The 25,624-nt window shown below is 38.8% G+C and overlaps 1 protein-coding gene across 1 annotated transcript; it reads right to left on the minus strand.

Moving 5' to 3' along the window:
* Positions 1 to 9,972: 9,972 nt before the first annotated feature.
* Positions 9,973 to 25,352, minus strand: LOC137030709 (putative per-hexamer repeat protein 5). Its single transcript, XM_067401148.1, has 4 exons — positions 25,276 to 25,352; positions 25,058 to 25,165; positions 20,681 to 20,850; positions 9,973 to 11,684 (listed from the first exon to the last, which is right to left on the minus strand). Exons 1-4 carry the CDS (start codon positions 25,350 to 25,352, stop codon positions 9,973 to 9,975), a joined length of 2,067 nt encoding a protein of 688 aa, XP_067257249.1.
* Positions 25,353 to 25,624: the final 272 nt, after the last annotated feature.

Consider the following 25,624-nt stretch of genomic DNA (forward strand, 5'->3'; position numbering starts at 1 on the left):
TAATATTTCACAAAATGGCGCTTTAGGCTACTGTATTTTTGATCAAATGCAGCCAATTTAAAATAAATAAATAAAATAACACCGTGTCCTACCCAAACGCGATCTTTTTTCAGTCTATAAACGCGATGCGATAGATTCTAGCGACAAGCAGTTTGTCTGTCCATGACAGTTCACACCAGACTCAAATCAATCAAATATCTCAGCCAATCAGAAGAGCGTGTGGGTGGGCTCTCTGTGAAAGCACACTGCTGTCCTGCACTCGCATTGAAAATGGGTAAGTACATCAAATAAATTACATTATTTAAAAAAAATACATACACAGTGACGATACACAAACTTTATTATGAAATACAGTTGTTTGTTTGCACAGAATTCACAGTTTGAACTCCATGTAATTTGTTTTCAAAACCCGAGGTAAATTATCCATTCTAGCTCTCATTATGTGGATATTAAGGTAACGCACAATGATAACTAAAATAATCTGTACAAATAATCAGTGTCAGTTTTATCATATGAATATCAGTTTATTCTTTCGTATTCATAGGGAAATTCAGATCTACAGAGAGACAAGGAGTTGGGCATCCAATGAATCAAAGAGCAGTGCAAGTGGCCTAACACAACTTGCAGGAACTTTACCTCCACAGGCTCCACTGTATGGAGAGTGTGCTGTCCTATTAGCAAGGACCTGAGGAAGCAGACCACGTCACCATGTTCCAGTTGAGCCCCAACAACATCTTGCTGTAACACTAAGGTACGTAATGCACTGTAAAATAGTTTTAGTTTACCAAATTGCCCAAAAAAACTGTCTTAAAGCTGCAGTCCACCATTTTTCCTCTTTGTCGCCATCTCTGTTTGAAACCTGAAATTGCAGTCATATGCGGAATAGTTATCGTTACGTGCGTTGTGCCTCGACACAGCTCGTCAGCGCGGATGAATTTAATGCTTGCTGTCAGTCACCGCACTGGTGTGGATGCTGTAGCTAGGCTACTTCAGAATCACAGATTCTACGTCTTGAAAGTATAACCAATATAAGAATTTTCACTGGAAAATATCATCTGAACAAGTAACATTTCTACCACTTTTGTTCTGACCAACTGAGGAAGAAAGCATTAGGCCTACAATAAATCTCGCTGCTAATGATGATTAAATCTAACGATCGCTTAGCTAGGATCATGCCAAACCGTGCAAATTATTATTACTGTTATACTTTGTTCTCAAATTGTTCATGTTAACAACATCAGCATTGCGTGACTGTGTATTTAGTGTGTAATAGCGTTACCTGTAGATTTCAATTTCTGTAGCTACTCCACAGTCTGACGTCTTTTGCTTTTGACCACGGGTCTCCAGTTGTCACTGATGATTGTCATTTGGACCTTTCTGGATTACAATCCGCCATCAGATTGATAAGTTTAACTATTGCAGCTGCTGTGAGAACAGGCTATAAATGATCCACTACCACCAACATCCTCACGTGATAAAACCGACTGGCCTGGACTCCTTCCTTTCTGTTGACATGCTCGAATTTCCCGCGGAAATCCACCAGGTCGCTCTTATTATAAAACATTATTATAATCTTACCGTTGTGAATCGAGCTAAGATAATGAGATAGTTTTGAATACTGGCTGGTTATGTACTTGCTCAAAAATGGATTTTGGATCATTTTTTAACCCAAAAAAGTTACGGACTGCAGCTTTAAGTGGCATATATGCCAAGAAAGTCTGTGTAAAATCACATTTTTTAATTCACAGTTAAATAATAAAAAAGTTTTTATTGTTTTTAATGTTATTAGATTAATGGCTCAAACACATAATATAAATATGAAATTCATATTATTGACGTAAATATTTTGTAATTCCATTTTGGGCGCAAATAATTATGACATTATACAAGACTGCATAAGAAAAAAAAAAAGGAATCTGTAGTTTATTTCATAGTAACTGGTTTAAAATTGCTCAACACAACATTTGCACATCAACCTTAAAAAAGACCACACAAGTGTGCTGCAACATAGCCTTTACAAAAAAAGAAAAGAAAAAAAAAAACATAGTAGAAACATAGTTTGTGACAAAACTTGGAAATTATAAATGACCAGTATACTGCAAAATTAGTTTTGTTCAAATATGATGCTGTAAACTATATTTGGTAGTGCACATGGGAGAAACTTGGTGTAAACCCTCAATGAAATATTAAAATAAATATGACCACGCAAACATGCAGAAATGTAGTCTTCGGAACAAACTGTTTGTCTGCATGTGTGTATCTCTGTCTGTGTGTCTGTGCATGTGCGTGTGTGTATGTGTGTGTCATATGTTAGGCATTTAGTTGTGAGGTTCCACATGAGGGAGGTGTTGAGGTGTAAATTGAGAAGTACACATATGCCTGAGCATTTGATGCTGCTCCTCCTCCAGTTGACAATGAGTGACATTAATCTGATTTTTAATTGTCCTTTATTTAATGTTATTTTCCTTAGCTTGGTACCAAACTCAATCAAATGAGTTCATCAGGATCTTCATGAGGCATGGTCTGCTGAGTACTTGTACAGCTCTGAGGTTTCCATTTGTGCACCTCTTCTTTCTAGGTCTTGATGTTGCATTTTCTTGCAAGTCTCTTCTCATGGTGTGCTCTCTCTCACTTCCTCTTTCCCCCTCATCTGCCGGGTGTTTTCTGCCTTTATTTTCCCCATTATCTTCATGTTGTTATTCACATGCAAATTGATTGGTGTGACTGTAGTCATCCAAGTTTCTCCTTGACCTGAGAAAGCAAATAGAAAATACTCTAAATTATAAACATGCAGTGTTTGCACCAACACATGACAGAATGTTGCAGTTTGAGAACAAAGAATCTTACATTCTTGGCTGAATATATGGCAAAAGGAATGTCATATATATTGATAGTATTTCCATTCCTTTTGTATAGTTGCTCCTGAACCACTTAGTAGACGTGGTCACAAATGTATTTCACGGATTTTTCCACTTGGATTTTAGTGTTTCATAATCTGTGAAACAAGCACAAATGCATTATTCACAAGTGTTTTTTATTCACAGGTATTTGGCAACAGTAGACTCGAGGCAGTCTGTCTCGGAGTCCAGACAGTGTCCAACTGTATCAATGAAACATGTAGGGTCATTGAAGAGCAAATGTTGCCAATATATCTTCCCAGAGGTGTAAAGAGTACCTGAAAACCATACTTGAGTAAAAGTATAGATACCTTACATCGAAATTGACTCAGGTTACAAGTAACCAATTCCAATATGACTTGAGTAAAATTCTTAAAGTACCTGATTTTAACAGTACTTAAGTATTTTACTTATACTGAATGTAGGCTCAGAGATGAACTAGTCCTCAACACCTGAGAGACATGCCGGTGAAAATAAGAAACAATTGATTTGTAAGATGAGAAATCAAGTTTATTTTCTAAAATCAAAATAAAACTGAACACCTCAATATTGCAATAAATCAAGGACAAGGTAAATTAAATCAAACTCTCAAGTCTCGGTTAAGCTCAAGTCAATAAAAAGGCCATAAGTAAAACAATATCCTTCAAAAAGGTCTTGTCAATATAGCGGATAATTAAAACAATGTTAAGTAAATTAAATAGTCAAAGTCTTCTGTATGTACAGGTTTGAGCCTCATCACCAGCTGCAGTCAATTCCTCATCTCAAAAGTCAAACACCTGCGATCAGCAACTACCTGCTAATGCACTCGCATTCACATAGAGTAGCCTTGTTGACAAGTTTGGGTGAGTAAAGGCACAAGATAGTACATTAGAAACAATCTGCTGCAGAAAAAGTTAGGTGCCATGAAAAATGTAATGTGTAATTGCATTACTCATCACAAATGTAGTGGAGTAAAAAGAACATTTACTTGTTCAAAAATGTAGTCAAGTAGAGAGTAAAAGTTGCCCATATCTTTGATACTCAGTACAACTACAAAGTAGCCAAAAACATACTTAAGTACAGGAATGCGTACGCCCAGTACGCATGACAACTACAAATTTATTGCAATCCAGGTTGGCGATTTTGGAAAAATCAGTGATGGAGGAGTCTACAGCAACTCTGCACTAGGCAGGGGAATGAAGGAGAAGACACTTAAGGTGATGATACATGGGGCAACTTTTTGAGCAATGTTGCCGAATGACAGTGGAAAAAGCATTCGGCATACTCCTGCTGTCGAATTTTCCACAGAGACATTAACTTGATGCATGAGACAACAGACAGACACCAAGATTGTTGACAAAGGCGTATCTTGACAAAGGCAACTTGTTTTGCCGAAACGTTGGTAATAATAAAATATGCTTAAGAGAGTGTGCAGTTATATTTTTGTCTTCACCATGATTGTTTTGACATGCATTCTGCACAACATGCTGACACACCCAGGTGAAGCAGAACACTGGCTCAGAGAGGCATCTAAGGGCTGGTTGAATGCACCAACAGAGCAAGCCTGCTTGTTGCTAGAATCTTATCGCATTTCGTATAATAAGGACCCTGTGTAACTAATGTATTTGAACAAAGTGATCTCATGTGTATTTGTGAACATTTTATAGTCCAGGTGATATGTGCAAAATTTGAGGTGAAATGTTCACTTTTTCATAAAAGCATGAAATTTGGTACACTTGCACAGTTTGGGGCCCTGAACATTTTCAGAAATGGAGCCATTACAAAAATGCCTCATGGTCACCGTGGTGACCATTTTACTTTCCGCCATAACCAAATTATGTATTTTGTGTCATATCTTCTGAATAAAACATGACAACACAGAAAAGGTGATGTCTTCCTCTATGTTTTGATGGTCAAGGATTACAATGATACCATATCAAAAACAGTAGATCATAAACTGTTCAGGTGAATAGTTAATGGTGAATTCAGTGACGTGAGGAGAAAATTAAAGTATCTGAGAACCTAGGCTAGACTTTATAATATGTGACCCTGGACCACAAAACCAGTCATAAGGGTCAATGTGGCTCAACTTTCTGAATAAATCAGCTTTCCATTGATGTATGGTTTTGTGGTCCAAGGTCACATATCATGTCTGTCGCATGCATGTTGTGTAGAGTTTCAAAAGCTTAATCCTTTTGTTCATTAACCCTAAACATACAGTGACTGTAAAGAGTAGAATATTCAATATGACCTTAGCTTGTGTGTGTTTTAAGCAACATAGCTTAAAAAGAATGTCAGACACAAAGATTTACTTCAAGAATTCTATTTCAGAAACCGTTTGTTTGATTGTTGTTGTTGTTGAACCTATTCTTCAGTATTCTTCACAGTCTCCTCCACATTGACTCAGAGCTGTTCACTTTAAAGAAGCTTTTTACATTTGCAGTGCCGACCAGAAACCTTTCTTGCAGCCACAGCTTAATTGTTCAAGGATGGTCTGGCTTGGCTGTGGAAGAGTTGACCACAATGGTCTTCAAATGCTTGGGTCCAACCAACCGCAGTCTATTGCCACCAGTACATCCGTAGTTGGGGGGATTTGGCCTCTGTTGTCATGTCATCTGTATTCCAGGTATCCCATGCTATCTTCTTGCCCCTGGTTGCAATTGCACATACTGTGTTATAGCCAGTGAAGGCATAGAACACAGGAAGGGCCTTGGATTTGTAACTGCTAGTAGTCTCCACATCCTGATGACATGGGCCTACAACCAGTACACTGAATCAAGACTATCTGCTAATCTGCCTGCCACCATTGACAACTGGTGTACCATGAGACAGCAAGAAAGGGTTTGACTTTATTTTAAGGTGTCTTTGTTACACTGCTTATTTATATTTCAGTACTGAGTAATATTGAGTAACTACATGTACTTACTAATAAAGTGTTACCCAAGAAAGTCCTCAGTTTCTGTTATGGCAGACTGGCCTGCACAAGAATCAAATCAGATTGCCTCTTGCACACATGAAGAGGCAGGTACAAGAATGCTACACTTTTTGGCAGAATCTGCAAGAAAAGGATTTAAAAAGATCACCCTGTGCACTGTGGACACAGATGTTGTGGTCCTAGCCATTACACATGTCAGAGCTAGACATTGAGGAGATGTGGGTTGCATTTGGGCCTCGCAAGAACTTTAGATACATACCTGCCCATAGACCGATAATCCAAGGTCCTTCCTGTGTTCCATGCCTTCAGTGGCTGTGACACAGCATCTACATTTGAAGACAGCAGGGGATACCTGGACTGCAGATGACATGACAACAGAGGCCTTCAATGCCCTGTCAAAGGCTCCAAAAAGCATTCCAGAGGAGGTGATTTCCATCATGAACAACTTCACAATTCTCCTCTATTCTCCTCTCCTCTATCGATCAAGCTCGTCATTCATTGTTCACAAAGAAAGGAAGAGGAATGGAACATATCCCCTCATTTAAGGATGTACTGGTGAAGAACCTCAAAAGAGCAGTGTACCAAGGAGCACACTGTAGGGGACCAGCACTTGAGATGGCACCAAATATGCCATCTCAGTCTGGGGTTGGATGGACCCAAGCAATTGTGGTCAACACTTCCACAGGCAAGCTAGTCCACTCCTACGTTGTGGCTGTAATACAAAAAAGCCTCCTTAAAGTGCACAGCTCTGTGTCAATATAGAGGAGACTCTGATGGAGACATTAGCTGCATTTCCACTGTCGGGCCAAAGGCTAGTGTGCTAGTGCGTGCCAGGGCCAATCACTTTTCCACAACTTATATTTTGCGTACTTATATACTTATATTTGATGCTAAAGTCTACTTATGCTAATAATTGCGATAATAAATAGACACGTTTATGGAAAATACCAGAAACTGCTTGAGGAAAGTAGACAACTCGTATATGATTATAATCGTGTATTTATTTGGTTTAATGTTTTATCAGTCTTATACACACTACTAGGGCTCTATGGTTATGACAAAAATAATTGTTGATTATTCCCTTGAAAACATAATTGTAATCAGGGCTTGACATTAACACCCGCCAACCCGCCAAATGCGGGTAGATTTCAGCTGTGGCAGGTAAGACAGCCACTCCCACTAGCCACTTTGGCGGGTTGAATATACTTTCAACCTACAGCCAAATGAAAAATAGCCAAGATCGTCGTATCACAAAATTACAATTCAGTCACAATTCTTTATCGATTAACTTGTGAAGGCGATAGGCGGAATCGCACTGAATGACACAACAGAACAGAAGCGCTCGCGTGCGCGCTCTCTCTGTCGCGCACGATCAGTTCTCCTTGCGCCTGAATACACGCACACACAGATGTCAAAATGCATCGTGTGGAGTATCTCGCGTGAATACAGTCGGCTATGGCTTACGGCTAAGTGGGTAAAAACTGGATATGTGTCAGTATATGACGTCCATGCATTCAGCAGCCCCCAAATAATTTTTTTTTTAAATAAATGTATACATGTATGCTAAATAAACATATGTAGGCCTATCTGAAAAAAAAATATTTTGTTTTAAATTACTATTTGTAATTTGCTTCTTTGTTCTTTTTATATAGCCTAACAAAAATAACTATACATACCTGATATATACAATGTATAGTCTTGATTTGGGTGGTCAATCTGCATTTGTAAGTTTGAAAGGGTTTTAAATCTTGTAAATCAAGTAAAATGACTCAAAATCAATTTAAGCATGCCACTTTAATCATATAAAATGTAATTTCCCAACAGCAAAATTGTGGCCAGTGAAAATGCTGAGTGGCTAGTAACTTTGGAAAACCACTAGCCACATTGGCTGGTGAGCAAAAAAGTTAATGTCAAGCCCTGATTGTAATTATTAATAACGATTATCACAGTTTACACTGAATTATGTCATTGATTTGGTTTCTTTTTTAAATAAAAAAGTAAAAATATATGGTATTATAATGTTATACCAAAACTAAAATTTAAACAATAACCTGTTGAAAGAAAATACACACATCTTAAGCACACAAAATAATGTTCTGTAAGTGGACATTTGTTGTTGTTGTTTTGTTTTTTGTAATTGCACTTTTGAACGATTACATAATTGTGGTATCTGTAATTGTATTCACGTTTAGAAATTTGATTCATCGTGCAGCCCTACACTACGGTGGCCGAGAGAGCTCAACGCTCTGCAAATGAAGAAAACACATGCAAATAGAAAAAACACCAGCAAATAAAGAAAACATCTTCATCAGTTTGACATCACATGCGCTACAAATTCCACAACACTTACAAAAAGACAAACGCGCTGCAAACTCCACAACACTTACAAAAAGACAAACATGCTGCAAACTCCACAACACTTACAAAAAGACATCTTTGTCTATTTGTAAGTGTTGTGGAGTTTGCAGCGCGTTTCACTATTTGTAAGTGTTGTGGAGTTTGCAGCGCGTTTCACTATTTGTAAGTGTTGTGGAGTATGCAGCGCGTTTCACTATTTGTAAGTGTTGTGGAGTTTGCAGCGCATGTGTTGTCAAACTGATGAAGATGTTTTCTTTATTTGCTGGTGTTTTCTCTATTTGCATGTGTTTTCTTCATTTGCAGCGCGTTGAGCTCTCTCGGCCACACTACTACACACTACTGACTTACAATATGAGTTGCTGTGATGAACTTAATCCAAGTTGCATCAGCCTGCAACTTCAGTTTTTTACATCGATTTTTGGTGTGATTTTTTAACCCAGCCCTCAGTGTGTTGATGATTTTGGTTTCAATTGACTATTGTCACAATTTTGCTATTAAAAAATGACAGAATGTATATAAATAACGATTTTTAAATTGAGTATTTTATTCATTGAGATACAATGTGTGATTTAAGTGTACCCTTTTTATTGAGCAGTGTACATTTTTTGTGTCTGACATTCTTTTTAAGCTATGTTGCTTAAAACACACACAGGCTAAGGTCATATTGAATATTCTACTCTTTACAGTCACTGTATTGTCAGGGTTAATGAACAAAAGGATTAAGCTTTTGAAACTCTACACAACATGCATGCAACAGACATGATGTGTGATCCTGGACCACAAAAGCACAGGTATATTTGTAGCAATAGCCAGCAATACATTGTATGGGTCAAAATGATTTTTTTCTTTTAAGCCAAAAATCTTTAGGATATTAAGTAAAGATCATGTTCCATGAAGATTTTTTTTTTAAATTTCCTACCCTAAATATATCAAAAAGTTATTTTTGTGAGTGGATATACATTGCTAAGGACATTTGAACAACTTTAAAGGCGATTTTCTCAATATTTATTTTTTTGCACCCTCGGATTACAGATTTTCAAATAGTTGTATGTTGGCCAAATATTGTCCTTCCTAAGAAACCATTAATGAAAAGCTTATTAATTCAGCTTTCAGTTTCAAACAATTTACCCTTATGATGGGTTTTGTGGTCCAGGGTCACATATTATAAAATCTAGCCTAGGTTCTCAGATACTTTCTCCCTTTGTTTGCTCTGTGTATTTAAGCCCTCTGTTCCAGTTACAGTAGTTCCTGGTCCTGCATTGTTTGTCCGTGTATACCTTCTCCTAGATTTTCTCCTGTTTGGTGTGTTGAGTATTAAATTAAAATACTGCTTGAGTATCTCCTTCGTTGTGCACTTCATTACGACCACCTAACCATGACAGAATGCAGAACCCTTAAAGACAAAGAGGAAAGGAAATGGATTTACCAGCGGTACACATGCTCTGCTTGGAATAGCAAGGAAGAACCCTCGAGGACCACACAAGAGATTTTTTTATAATTAGTGTGCCAGACTTTGTTTCCCGACCACTTATTAAGAGTATTTTACTACGCCAGCCTTAATGAGCAGAAGAGGGCATGCCTGCCCGTCAGTGATCCTCAGGGGACCTTTGGTCACCGTGATTTTGCCAAGACAGACATGTTCCTGGATCAACATATTTTGTTGATCCTGGAACAACATTCCAGTCTGAAAATGTAGTCTTAACCCTATTCCTACCCCTAAACCTAATCCCACCCATAACTAATCCCTAAAATCAGAGGGGAAAGATAGGTGAATAACATTGATGTAGAAGCACCCAGTGGTTCCTAATTTTGTCCAATCCAATGTTGCCTTGAGCCCAGTCCAGTGTCGTCTCCAGCCCCTGAGCCCAGTCCAGTGTTGTCTCCAGCCCTTGAGCCCAGTCCAGTGTCGGCTCCAGCCCCTGAGCCCAGTCCTGTGTCGGTTCCAGCCCCTGAGCCCAGCCCAGTGTTGGCTCCAGCCCCTGAGCCCAGTTTGTGGTTCCTAATTTTGTCCAATCCAATGTTGTCTCCAGTCCTTGAGCCCAGTCCAGTGTCGGCTCCAGCCCTTGAGCCCAGTTCAATGTTGTCTCCAGCCCTTGAGCCCAGTCCAATGTTGTCTCCAGCCCCTGAGCCCAGTCCTGTGTCGGCTCCAGCCCCTGAGCCCAGTTCAATGTTGTCTCCAGCCCTTGAGCCCAGTTCAATGTTGTCTCCAGCCCCTGAGCCCAGTCTAGTGTCGTCTCCAGCCCCTGAGCCCAGCCCAGTGTTGGCTCCAACCCCTGTGCCCAGTTTGTGGTTCCTAATTTTGTCCAATCCAATGTTGTCTCCAGCCCTTGAGCCCAGTCCAGTGTCAGCTCCAGCCACTGAGCCCAGTCCAATGTTGCCTCCAGCCCTTGAGCCCAGTCCAGTGTCGTCTCCAGCCCCTGAGCCTAGCCCAGTGTTGTCTCCAGCCCCTGATCCCAGTCCAATGTTGCCTCCAGCCCTTGAGCCCAGTCCAGTGTCGGCTCCAGCCCCTGAGCCCAGTCCAATGTTGCCTCCAGCCCTTGAGCTTAGCCCAGTGTCGGCTCCAGCCCCTGAGCCCAGTCCAGTGTCAGCTCCAGCCCCTGAGCCCAGTCCAGTGTTGGCCACTGAGCCTAGCCCAGTGTCGGCTCCAGTCCCTGATTCCAGTCCAGTGTTGGCAACTGAGCTTAGCCCAGTGTCGGCTCCAGTCCCTGATCCCAGTCCAGTGTTGGTCACTGAGCCTAGCCCAGTGTCGGCTCCAGCCCCTGAGCCCAGTCCAGTGTTGGCCACTGAGCCTAGCCCAGTGTCAGCTCCAGCCCCTGAGCCCAGTCCAGTGTTGGCAACTGAGCTTAGCCCAGTGTCGGCTCCAGTCCCTGATCCCAGTCCAGTGTTGGTCACTGAGCCTAGCCCAGTGTCGGCTCCAGCCCCTGAGCCCAGTCCAGTGTTGGCCACTGAGCCTAGCCCAGTGTCGGCTCCAGCCCCTGAGCCCAGTCCAGTGTTGGCCACTGAGCCTAGCCCAGTGTCGGCTCCAGTACCTGATCCCAGTCCAGTGTTAGTCACTGAGCCTAGCCCAGTGTCGGCTCCAGTCCCTGATCCCAGTCCAGTGTTAGTCACTGAGCCTAGCCCAGTGTCGGCTCCAGTACCTGATCCCAGTCCAGTGTTGGTCACTGAGCCTAGCCCAGTGTCGGCTCCAGTCCCTGATCCCAGTCCAGTGTTAGTCACTGAGCCTAGCCCAGTGTCAGCTCCAGCCCCTGAGCCCAGTCCAGTGTTGGCCACTGAGCCTAGCCCAGTGTCGGCTCCAGTACCTGATCCCAGTCCAGTGTTGGTCACTGAGCCTAGCCAAGTGTCGGCTCCAGTCCCTGATCCCAGTCCAGTGTTGGTCACTGAGCCTAGCCCAGTGTCGGCTCCAGTCCCTGATCCCAGTCCAGTGTTGGTCACTGAGCCTAGCCCAGTGTCAGCTCCAGTCCCTGATCCCAGTCCAGTGTTGGTCACTGAGCCTAGCCCAGTGTTGGCTCCAGCCCCTCAGCACATTCCAGTGTCGTCTCCAGCATCTGAGCACAGTCCATCTGAGCATGTCTCCTTCGCCGTGCACCTTATTACAGCCACCTACCCGTGACAAATATATTAACTATGAATTAACTATAAACTAATAGTTTACAAATTATTTGTAAGAACTTTATTATTGTATACTGTATTACTGTATCATAAAATGTTACCAAAAATTCTTACAGAGACCAAACTTTTGAATGGGTGTATATTACTTGCACATATTACACACATTATTTATTTATTTTTTCTTAAAAAGGAACTGGAAAATTTATATTAACTATTACTGTTTCATAATTATTTATTTTAATCTAGTATTTATTTTTCTGTTGGCAATCAGTATATTAGACAACCAAGCTTTGTGTGATGTTTTACTTATTTTTACCTTTCTCCTTATTTCTTTGATAATTCAGTAAAGTTCAAATAAATGTTCAAGGTTATGAAGATTATCTCTTTTTCTGTCTTTTTTTCCCCTCGTTGCTCAGCTGATTTACCGGCTGTTGTTTGTGCCACCAGCTGTCTTTGACCTTTTGCTCTATGACCTTTCAACCTGCTATCTGTTCTCAAAAACACAGGCTATACAGTCCCATGTTGCTGCAACACACACACACACACACACACACACACACACACACACACACACACGCGTACCCTCACTTCTGATACCTTAAAACTGGACAGAGACGTTGAAACACACATCAAATTAAAGCATGTTAACACAAACAAGAGCACATGACAAGCTCAATATTTCAGAACCATATCTTGGCCTAGCACATTTGGAGAGTTCAGTTGAAAAGTCCCTTTAAGGCAGGAACATCTGCCAAGAAAATAAATATAATGTTAATCATTCCAAACATGATTTTTTTCACTAATGTCATAGTGAGTCATTGTCCTCATATATTTTATATCTGAAACAAATCCCAGAATTCATTATCATCGCACTGATCAGTGAACAATTCGTCTCAATAATGGATCAAGACATCAAATCAAGACAAAAGGTTCACAAGCAAATGTTTCTGGAGAAAATAACAGTGTCTGGATGGAGGAGACCGAATTTGGTAGAAACACCCGACTCGGGATGATTTGGCCATTTTGTTTGTTTTGCCTTCCCAGACGTGGCCGCTGAGAAGATTAAGAGATTTAGAGCAAGATTATTCTCTGTCCCATCAACGCGCTCCATCAAATAAGCAAATAAGTGTTTTGTAAACAAGTCCACAACTAAGGTTTTTGCCAAAACCTTCCAGACCTCAACAGTGGATAGTGACTTGTCTTGTAAATGAAGCATTAAATCATCAGGGGTGAATGCTGCATCAACATTGTTGATTTGTATGCGGATGCATGTGTGTGCTTAGATGCGGATCAGTCCTGTGAGGCATATGTTGTCATGCAGGTTCTCAATAAATAAAGCTTATCCTGTGTGTCCTTGAAATTTCTCAACCCGAAGTGACAAGCCAAAAGCTAGTAAGGACAGTCTGACCTACATGGGTGGGTCATGAAAATTTAGAGTAGAGTCCTAATTAACCTCAAATGTGGTTGAGATAGACACCCAAACAGTATCATAAATCATTGTGATTAATAAAGAGAGAGAACAACAGATGATGTCATGAATGTGGAGAGCTGTATTTGCACACACACGCATACATATACACACCCTTCCCCTTGACATCCCTCCCCGCCCACACACTCGCCTTGCCACGCGAAGAGAAGCGTGTGTGCGCGAGCTTGAAAGAGAGGGAGGAGGTGCCTCGGAATATAACAGCAGGGCCAGCAACGCCAAGCTCAAACGCAAAGACGGCTGGATGGCCTTTTGTAATGTATATTAACTTGTGACGGTCATTCACCTGACAGGCCATTGTTCTTCACGACCCGGCAGCCTCCTCCCTCCCTCGATCCCTTCTTCCTTTCGAGCAGGTTGGGAGTATTGTGTGCAGAGATGGTCCGTTGTCTGTTGGGGGGGTTGTGGGGACGAGGGTTGAGACGCCGACCCTAGCGAGTGGGGGTGACCTAAGCAGATGGCGGGGCAGGCTGTCCACTCAGCCAGAATTAATAACGTGTGCCATGTCACATTGTCTGAGAAAACGTTCCCCCTCTCGCCCCACCTCTGTTCATGTCCTCTCTCTCTTTCTCTCTCACTCTCTCAATTTCAATTTACTTTATTGGCAAGACCAAACCTGCACATTTGGATTGCAAATGCAAGTGTCAAATAGGTTAAAAAAAAAAAAAAAAAAAAGCATAAACAAATGAAAAATAAAAAACAGAGTAAACCTAAATAAAATAAAAAACTAAAATAATAAAATTAAATAAAAAAAATTTAATGAAAAATGTGCATAAAGATATCTCTCTGTTCTCTGTTCTTTTGAGTTTCTTTCACTTAAAAAGTAAAATAACAATAATGGAACATACAATTTAATTTTATTTGGAAATTATTTATCTCTGGTGACATTTTTATACATTTTTTAACTAAATAAGTAAAGTAACAATAGTGGAATAGACATATTAACAAACAAAACAAAAAAACAAGTAGTTACGATTACTTAATAATTTTGTTTTGAGAAGATTTCTCTCTGAAAAGAGTAAAAAAGTAAGGTTAATTCAAGTAACCTTTATTTATATAACGCTTTATACAGTACAGATTGTTTCAAAGCAGTTTTACAGTGATAAACAGGAAAATAATTATTCGATAATGCAAACAAGACATCAATTTTGTTGTAAAGCACTGCAGCTCTAATTCAACTGAAATTAGTTCAGTGTTGATCGAGTTCAGTTCAATAACTGTGTAAAGCTCATAATTTATGGAATGAGTTCAACTGATCTACAGTATAAAGCAGCTCTGGAGAAAACAGTGATATCATCAGCCAACTCAGTTCAGTTCAATTTGGAAAGCTCAGTTGGGCTTTTTTATTATTAACAAACAAAACAAAATAATTACTTAAAGTTAGTTAATAGTTTTGTTTGGAGATTACTGCTCTCTGAAACGATAACTTTTTTTTATCTACTTCCACTGTATTTCTTTTCTTTCTTTAAAAAACAAAAAAAACAAAATATACTTTTCCTTTCACCTCTCATTTCTGTTGACTGTTCTTCTTTTCTTTCTCCCCTTCTTCCTCTCCATCTCTCAGTGAAAAGGGGATGTGTTGTACCCACCATAGAAATTTAGGATCAGCAGAGCTTCAGCCAGAAAGCTCATAGACAGGGGCAGTGATCATAATCACTACAGCTCTTCCTGTCCAACAGCAGGGTCAAGGTCTTCACAGTATGTGCCGTGTGTGTGTGTATGGACTTCTGGGAAAAAACAGAGCAATATGTGGCACATGTAAATGCATGGCATGTCAAGTGTGGAAGACAAGCAAATTGTAACAGAATGTGGTAAATTGAATGTAGGTCTTGCTATAACTGAGATGTCGGTTTAATATGCGTTTCAAGGAGGGAGATCTGGGTCAAGGTTTTGACAAGTCTTCTTCGGCTTGTCTCGTTCCCCACCTCATACATGAGGAAATTCTGCTGCTGTCAACAATTTCATGCTAACTCTCTACTTCCCCAAAACAATGAAGACAGAAAACTGCAAGAAATTTTAAAATGTAGCCAAACAAAAATATTATAGGTTCTTTATGATTGTTACATGTTGCCTTGGTTTTGTGGTTCTGGTTTTGTTGTTTCTCTTTGTTCCTGTATTCTGTCTTCCTGTGTTTAGTTCCTGCTTTATTGCCTACACTAGGCTTGTTTGAGATGAGCAAATTCTGCGCAGAACCGATCACCGGTGATCACCGCGAGATGCATGCCGGTTAGAAATGTGTCCGAGGGTGGTCCGCCTTGCTCTGATGTCATGCTGACGTGTGTCAAAAACCTCTCGCGAGGGCGAGACGGACGTGTCGGATTCTGCAGTCGAGCGCAGTTGCTCTCCACCGACTGCGCTGACCAAAAGCACGATGGGAAACGACTTGATGACGACACAGCTTAAAGCTTATTGGTTTAAACAACAGTGATGTATTGATCTCTTTTAAAATGTTTGATTTTGAAACACTAATACCATGATTTTATGCGTATACATTATGTGTGAATATTCCAAAAGCCTCTGACAGTGCAATCTCTCTGGGGGTTATGTGATTGTTATCATATTTATAAAAATATATAAAAACATGTCTGTAATTAAAATAAAAATGATTGATACACACATCCTTCGAATGGAAATAAATATCAAGTACTTTGGGTGTCTTGTTCATTATGTTTATTTTCATATAAAAGCAACAGAATGTAAATTACATCCAGTTTATCAGCAACACAGCGCACAAGTGTGAATCCCGCGATATCCGCCTTAATCTCGCAGGTGTCTGATGCACTACGAGAAAGGAGAATTGTCCGTCTTGCCTGCACTTTTTTCACTCCTCCCCTCACTGCAGCCGCCTACTCTCGGCTGAACTTCAGGCGAGGCCAGGCGCATCTCAAACAAGCCTATTGTTAGTTTCTGTAGTTACCCTCATTAGTTTCCTTAGTAGCTAATCACTTGCACCTGTCCCTTGTTTGCCTTGTTACCTTGTGTATTTAGTCCCTAGTGGATGGTCTTGGTTTGGTGTTGTCCTTTGTGGATGTAATGTGTGCTCGGTTTTTTTTTTCTTTTCATTTGGATCCTTTTTTTTCATTTTTGAACAGTTGCGTAACAATGATCAACACATTTTTATGTGCACTGGTCATTAAAAAATGGATGTTTCATGGCTCATTATAGTGGTTCATTAGCTTTGAAGCCATCTAAGATTTTTCTAATCTATCTGATCACAAATACAGCAAAAAAATTACAATATTATTAATATTAAAAATGTTAAAATATATGCAGGATTCTTTGATGAATAGAAAGGTTAAAAAAAAAACAGCATTTATATGAAATATAGAAGTCATTTGTAACAATGTAAAGGTCTTTATTGTCACATTTGATCTATTTAATGCACCTTCGCTAAATAAAAAGCAAAACTTCAGTTGTGTATTACGTTAGGCTTGTAGATTGCATTGTTTAAATTTACTCCGTTTTTAGGATTACAGACCAGCCTTTGAACATATGTTTTCCATTTTAAGAAAGAAGATGGGCCTTTATGAGGGTGATAATAATGGAGTACATATTTTTAATGAACTATCATAAATGCAGGGTTTCATCTCCATGTGATTATGCTGTCAGTGTGCTGTTAAAGGCATTAGTGTGCTTCACAGCTTGATATGACACTGGCCTTGTTGCACAGTTAAACAGATGACAAGAGGCCTGTGTGAGCCTGTTTTAATTACTGGAACACGACAGAATCCAGCTTGCAGTGCACAGTTATATGTTCGCACCGAAGCAGACAGAGATTCAAGATGTCTGTGCAGGCCTTAACAAGACATGCTGAGACACTGCATCTCATGATGTAAAAACAGGCCAGTTCTGATACATCGTTTGACTCTATGGCTTACATTTTTCATCTAACTGACACAGTAACCATGCAAATACACAGATTTGGGCTGCATTGACCACAATACTGCATATTAAGCCCTGATGTTCCAACCGCATCCTGATGACAAACACAATTCCATTCACAGTGGTTTTCAGAAATAAATAAATGAGATTGAAAACATCTAAACGTTAGACAGTATTATTCCTGCACATGCTTGTATTTTCTAGAGCATGACGTTACCCAAAGTGAACATCAATGTACAAGTCGCCACATGTTTGGATTTAGTTCCTTCATGATTTTGAAATAATGAATCTCAATGTCAGCTAGTCACAATTCTAAAGAAAAATCATAGACTGCACAATGATAGATATCTGAACAGCATTGGTCCATTTCCAGCAAGGCAGAGAAGAACTGGGATTTCCTAAAGAACATGCATCTATTTGGATAATATTCTTGAATGTCAGAATTTGTTGTTAATGAAGTTCTATTCAGATCATCAAATCTTCATGGCCGCAATAACACGACAGCAAGGTCCTTTTATAAAAGCTACTGGCTTCCCCATCCACCGTGGAAAGTGTTACAGATCATTTAAAGTTAAGGACAAGACCAGAACAGATTAATCCCCCATAGAAAGAAGAACCAATCCAAGCACATTACAGATGATGACTAAAATGCCATGAGATTTTTAAGGTAGCCAGTTTTCAGTTCTTGCCTTACTCAACATTGGCTAACCATGTCCAAGCACTGTAAAAACAGTTTGTTGTTTTTAATGAAAAAACTATATAAATGCTACAATAAAAACCGAATTGGTTAACTGTAAGTTACCTTGCCATATACAATAAAAAAATTGTGAATGGTTTAACATGGCATTATATGTAATTTTACTAAAGTACTGTCAAATGTATGGTTTTTACAAGTAAAATCTAAATAATTTACAGAAAAAAACTGTAAAAGGACATTCCCTGCATGACACATCACATGATCAGTGTTGGGGAAAGTTACTTTTAAAGGTAATGCAATACAATATTGCGTTACTCCCCCCAAAAAGTAACTAATTAGCTAATTAGTTACTTTTTATGGTACAGTAAGTAATGTGTTACATTATTTTTGCATTACTTTTTCTCATCTCATCTTTCTCATTTGTATTTATAACAACAAAGGTCTATTTTTGGCAAATGTTAAGGCCCTTTCACACCAACAGTTATATGAATAAGCCTCAGGCTGAAGGAAATGCAAATTCACGCCTGTACAGTAGAGGGCTCAGCTCAAACAAACAAGCCTTTCAGCAGTGCTGCTATTCTGGATCGCAGAATGGGACGCAGGAGAAGTAAATGTATGCTCACATTTGGTCTAGAACTAGCCTAGAATAACCATCATTTTTATATAGCGCACACAACGCCTCTGCACTTTCTCCTGATTTCTTTCAACATGGGGACAGGAGAGGTGTCAGTTAATAAATTGGAAAACTTATGTTACGTATTTGAAAAAGTAATAGATATTTTGTTATAAATATAAAAGTAATGTGTTACTTTAATAGTTACTTGGGAAAAGTAATCTGATTACGTAACTCGGGTAACTCCAACTCCGCATATGATTATATTCTATTTAAATAGTTTTGTCCTTTTGTCATTAGTCACATTATGGTGTTTTGTGTCCAACATTTTATTTAATGTTAATTGCATTATTTTAATGTCCATGATAACATGATGGTGTTTTGTCTGTGTGCATGCTCTGTGCATCGACTATATGCAAGTATTGGTCATGTTTTATGGACAGGTCACTTATAATGAACTCATCACGTGGCTTTCTATTTTATTACCTGCATTATTATGGTGATTATCACACATTAAATAACGTAATGAAATATATGGTTATAACAAGTTTGCAAAATATACAGTTACTAATATGTCATACATGCAACATTGTCACTGTATTTTTTCATTGTGAATGTCTGGCAACCACAGTTGCTGTTTGTTTGTTATTTACAATAAATTTAACAGGATATTTTTGACAGTGTTAATAAAAAGCCCAGCTAAGTGTTCACATTTTGTTTGCTTGATTGTAATCTTGTGTGATTACAGATTCCTTTTTTTTTCTTTTTTTCTTTTTGATAAAATTAAGGTTCCTGTGGAGTTACACACTGGCCTTGTGTCTCTGCTCTTTTGGACATTATTTTGAGGAGTATCTCATGCTGGATTTCTCAGGTTTGTTCATCACTGATAACAGCTCAAGGCTAAAGCTGAACTCACTGAGATACCGCATTCAGTCATTAACTTTAATCAACTGTATTTCAGTACTCACACAGTAAAATATATCCATTGCCTTTTACCTTCTGTAACTAAAAGCAGAAAACCAGACACATGTAATTATAGGCATTAATACCTGTCGGCTTAATAATTTGTGATGTCAAGCACCTATGAAATAGGATAATGATTTGTGCGTGTGTGAAATTCTCATCTTAGGTTATGTACTCTCACTAAAAGAGGTAATATTCCAAATTTACCTTCATGGATGTGCATTTGGGGACAACATTCAAAGCCCAGAGCCTTAAACTCATCTTTTAATTTCACTTGAGACTCACTAAACTGTTTTTAAGCTGTTCTCGGACCTACTACAATGAATTTTCCATTCAGCTCTCACTTTAGAGAGAGAAGTACTGATTTGGGCCATGGTTGTCTGTGAAGCCAGTGACGCCTGGGTCTTTTGAAGATGACTCTCCATTATTCAAACTGCCTATTTCTTGTGGGTTTTTCCCCAGTGTTTTGTGGTGTATGCATGTGTGTTTGTGCCCCCTGAGGCGAACACATTCATACAGCTGACTGCTTGAACTACAGGTCAGTCCAACCCAGCAAAATGTCAGTGGTGTCTTGTGATGCCCGTTGGCATTCATTATCAGCTACAGAAATATTATCAGATTACCCAAAGCACCCTCACTTTTGAAATGCTGCCGAATTTCTTCATGGTGTGTGTGATCCTGGTAAAGCCTATGTTATGGGGATCAAATGTGCCACAAGGATAGTAATACCAGTAATTTTTGAGCTTGTGGGATGGTTTTTGTGAGGAAAACAGCTTATGAATCATACTAAATGATGTTTTTTTGAAAACAGAAAGTTTTCTGTGAGGGTTGTGTTTAAGGGTAGGGGTAGGGTTAGGAGATAGAATATACAGTTTGTACAGAATAAAAATCATTATGTCTATGGAAAGTCCCCATAAAACATGGAAACTCAACATGTGTGTGTTTGGAGAAGTGGGTCCATCAGATACCACCACAATTCCAATAATCCCCAAAAAGAAAGCAAAATATAACTTTGGTGTGCAAATGATATTCCTCTCTGCATTAAGAATGTGACTCTCCACATTAACCACATTGAGAAAGCTGAATTTATCTCTCCTATCAAGTTTCCCCTTCCTCAGTGACTGTTCAGAGGGCTGTTTCCACTATGATGAATATGCACTAATTGAATATTGAAAATCCGTAAGGCCTAGGCCTTAATCCACACACTATACAGGTCTGTGGTTATAGGTATCATCTGGTTGGGGGCTGGAATGGGACTTGCCTTTGGAGACCAGTCTTTCTCTTGGCAAAATACACAGGCAGTCATCAACACTGGATTTACGGGCGGCACACTTGTGGTTTAGTCGTGAGTGCTTGAATTGGCGGCACATGCTGTCTGCTTCATTGAGCTCCTGAGATGGGTCTCTTTCATTGAAAATAATCACTTGGGACCTGCAAGACAGATGAGAGAACAATATTGGAGAGGGAGGAAGAAAAAGCAGAGAAGGTAGAAAAATAAGAAGGAGTGAAGTTATGAATCAACACCATATGGATTGAGAAAGAATAAAAAGAGATGGTGATACTGCTGCGCTATGCAAACACATTAAAATGAATGATGTTTTAATAGCAATAAAAATAATAGTTGTTACTTAGGGCAAACTTTGGAAAAGTCTCAAACACTTTTCCAACAAACTCTCAGGCAAGGCTGGACAGCCTACGGTGTGTACAGGAAGAGGAAAGAGTTATGGGGATTCCTAAAGGAAACGTTAAATCATATTTGTGTGTATCCATAAAACATGTTATTAGTTTTATAACACTTTAGAGTCAAAGTTTAAAACCAATAGTTAAACTTGGAAACACTCACTCCCTATCATAATTTCACATATCTTGAGGCTTTTGTTACAATGGTTGTGAGGCCCTCAAACACTTGCACTTCTGCAGTCATTTACTGGTTTCATCTGTAAAAGATTTCGGAAACTTTACAGTTTTTATAAAACTCTAAGAGTAACTGGAGGTTACTTTCTCAGATCGTAAAAAAAGACGGGGAAAGGAATGGAAAAATGGCTTTGGTGCACGAGGCTTCCTCCCTCGAATCCTTTGGCTGAAGGCTCAGTGCCAGATTGTGTGTAACTTTTTTTGTTTTTTTTTAAATCCCCAATCTCTTTTTCTCTGCTGTGACCTATCCATCCTAGTACTTGTGTTGCTCTTTTCCACTATCTTGCTTCTCACATTTTCTTTCTTTATTATGCTCATTTTCCTCTTAGTCCTCCTCCACTCTTGCTCGCTGTCTTGTCAGACAGATTATGAAGGACAAATAAAAATCAATAATACATCTGAAAGATTGGAAAACTCTGGGTTAAAGTCATTTTGAGGTCAGGTGTGAGATTCCTGAATCTGAGTCAGACTGCTATTTAATATTCCTGAACAGTTCACGCGTCTCACAGCCAAGCAGCACAAAAGGCGTCAGATGAACTGTCAAGTGTGTTTTGAGATCATGAAATAATCGGGTCATAAAGTGGAATTCAGAATCTAGCTCCTTCAGCAGGATTATGGAGAAAGGTGATGAGATGTTTGACAAACAGTATTTTAAAGGAATAGTTTGGGCAAATTGGTGACTAATTTGTATGAATTCGTAATTTTTTGTATATACGTTTGCATACAATCTTGCGCTCCAGTGACGGTTAGGTTTGGGGTTGGACCTTCATGCTTATGTGTTTTCTAAAACCCATATATTTCCATACAAATTTTATGAATTCTTATGAAATCGAGATAACGAAATAATCGTGCGATAAAGTGGATTTCAGGATCTTCAGAGCAGGATTATAAAGAAAGGTGAAAAACAGGAATAGTTGTAGATTTTCTAAGAATAAACTTTCTGTTATTATTCACCCTCATGTTGTTCTTGTAGAACATGAATCTTCCCAAAAAAGAGATGTTTAGCAGAATGTCTGAGCAACTCTCTCTCCAAACAACACAAAAAAAGCACCAGAAAAGTGGTCCATACAACAAATCTTATTTTACATTTTGGCAAATTGGTGACTAATTTGCATGAATTCGTGTGATCTTATTTGTACATTTTCGTGCAATCTTGCGCTCTAGTGACTGTGAGGTTAAGGGATTGACCTTCATACTTAAGTGTTTTCTAAAACCCAAACATTTCCGTACGAAACATCCGAATTCTTACGAAATCGTCACCTTGTAAATTAGTTACTGTACGTTTTATCATAAGATTGGGTTGGTCCATATGACTTGTATATATATTCCTAGTCTTGTCATATGACACAAAGGATATTCTGACACTTTCAGTTCCACTAATGCGTACAAATCCATGTTTTTATGACAGTAAAAGCTCATATTTTATGTAGTCTTCATGTTATTTTGTGTCATGTTTATCAAAATACAACCCCTTTTTTAATCGCACTATTTAAATAATGCAAGCTTATCTTAAACATTCTTCTTGTACACACAGGCACTGTATTAACATAGAAGAACGTGATTTCACCAAGTACAACATGTTCCTGGATCAACATCTTTGTTGAACCAGAAACAACATACCAATCAACCAATCGGATACCAAACAGCATAAATGAGTACACCCCCTCTGAACAAATACTTTATGATCTTTATGATCACTAATACAATTCATGGAAAGATGGCAAAACTAAAATGTATTAAACATATACATAATAAAAACTAAGAAACATGTGTCATTAATAGCCATAAAATAAGTAAATTAGTCAATTTTGTTTAAATTAAGGCTTGCAGAAATGAGTACACCCTAGATTTATTCAACAAATGTATAATATTCTAGCACTTAGTATGCCCTCCATAATTTTGAATATACTGCTCTGACCCTTCTTGGCACGGAGTGTACAAGTTCATGACAAATTGTCACATCTGTCCTGTTTAACTCCTGGATGATGAGCTCCTTAAATGCCCTGATCTTTAATGGGGAGTGTTGCTCAACTCGTCTCTACAGAATCCCCCACAGGTGCTCAAGAGTGTTAAAATTGAGTGCAATACATGTCCACAGAAGGTTTTTCACCTTGGGAGAATGCATATCCTCATTGTCATGTTGAAAAAATGCAGGGAATGAGGAAAGGGTAACATCTTCTGTTTCAAGTTTGTGTATTAAATTACACAGGGGTGTGGGAATTCATGACAGCATTGATAAAGCACAACTCCCTCACACCTTCAGCACTCATACATCCCTATATAAGAGCTTTATTACCACTGAACTTTACTGTGGGAACCAGGCACTTCTCACTGTACTCCTCCTCTAACAATACCATAACATTTTGGATGTTGTTAGATCCGAAATTATTGATTTGGTCTCATGAGACCAGAGTATGGATTCCCAGAATCTATATTTTGTAAATACGGGCTTTGGAAATGGCTAACTGACTTTATTGTGCTTTATTCATAGCTTTTGCTGGCTCTGAGACACTCGATTGGTATTTCTCCTGCTCTTTGTCTAGCAAAAAAAAATCCCTCACCACTAAATGAAAGCTTAAAATGAAGGCCTGATTATTTCAGGGGCCTTGTCACAAGTCTATTGTTTTTGAATTTCTCTGTTACATTTGCTATATTTTCACACTTAAAACAATGATTTGGTAATCCTCTGTCCTCTTTTGTGCTAAGAAATAAGTCTCCTGACAGTTCTCTCCCAAGTGCTTCCATTATTGTCAGCATTAAGTCTGAGAATGATTCAGTGGGCTATATAACACTTTTAATTGTCAAGAAATTACTTCTCTTTAAATGTTTTGGTTCAACATACTTACCTGTTGATCAAACATTGCCTTAAACTTACACCAGAAAAATTTTGTTTCGTTTTATTTAGTAACATTTAGGAGTGTGCTGTGTACTCATTTTTTCTACACAACATTTTATCACCTTGATAAGAAAATCTTATTTTTCTGAATAATTTTGACATGCTTCTTTGGTAATTGATTAAGCAGACTTGCTGGAACATTATATCTCTAAATAACCCTAACATGTCTTCTAAGTAACTGAGTAATTGCTGACTTTCAGAAGTTTCAGAGGGGGTGTACTCATTCATGCTGTGCACTGTATGTATAGAGTAAGGTTTAGGGGTATGGGGCATGTTTATGACAAAAAGTTCGGACAAGAAATTTTCCTGGATCAACAAAATATGTTGACCCATTAATGCATCTTACTGCAAAATCAGGACGTGCATTAACATCACCTGTTGAATGAAAAGTGTTTCTGGTTGCTACATTAAAATTTAGATGTCTGTTTTTTTGTGTGTGTGTGTGAGGAACAGACAGATTTTCAGGCTAATCAATGAATGTCCTGTTCTGATCATATATATATTTTCATACACATTTTACCAATTTAAAACCACAACAATCTTAATAATTACTATTAAGATTGTATATAAGCCATATGTAATTGTTGATTAAAGTAAAAGACAATTGGCTAGAAAAGAGAATTAACTCACACTGAAAAGTCAATTTATGAAATGCCCATGAGAAGAATGCAATGCTATAGAAATTTTAAAATTATGGCGTGACCATTGGACAGCGAAATGCTCATTTGGTCAGCAGGGTCAGGAAAAAGCAGGTTGAGAAGAAAAGATGCATGTTAATTGCAAAAGTCCTGAAAAAAGTTTCTGGTGGCTTCAGACTTAATCCTTCACCTTAATACTTTTTCTCCATCGCCACCATTTTCCAGAACTGCAAACCACCTGGAGTCTCCAGAAGTACAAGGTGTCAGGTTCTCAGAGACTTTGCTAAGGCAAGGAATCCTGAAACATGATCCCATAAGAATTACAAGCTGAAGTGTCATGAAATAGATGAAGGCTGACTTTTTAAAAAGTTTTATGGACAGATAGGTTGAGATAGACTCTTGAGGTACCAGCAGCACCAGTTCAAATCAGTCAACAGCGGCGAGGCAAGGGAGTCACCAGTGTGAGCTGCTACAATGAGCAACATGGACCTTTCAGGGTAGGAGATGGACTTAAAATGAACTCCCAAAACTTACTGCCAGATTCTGGAAGATAAATTATTTAAACAGCAGTAGTGGAAGTGGTGCTGGTCCCTCAAGAGTCACTCTATAAAGCCTTAAATCTATAAAGCCTTAAAAAATCGGTCAGAGTCTAAGGTGTTTTTCACCTCCAGCCCTTGTAACATTCATATATCACTTATAAATGATTATATGCAAAATTAATAGTAGTTCTTAAGACTGATGTTGTTTGGAATTGGTA

This window comes from Chanodichthys erythropterus, chromosome 11, assembly GCF_024489055.1.
Source record: "Chanodichthys erythropterus isolate Z2021 chromosome 11, ASM2448905v1, whole genome shotgun sequence".
In the NCBI taxonomy this organism is placed as follows: domain Eukaryota; kingdom Metazoa; phylum Chordata; class Actinopteri; order Cypriniformes; family Xenocyprididae; genus Chanodichthys; species Chanodichthys erythropterus.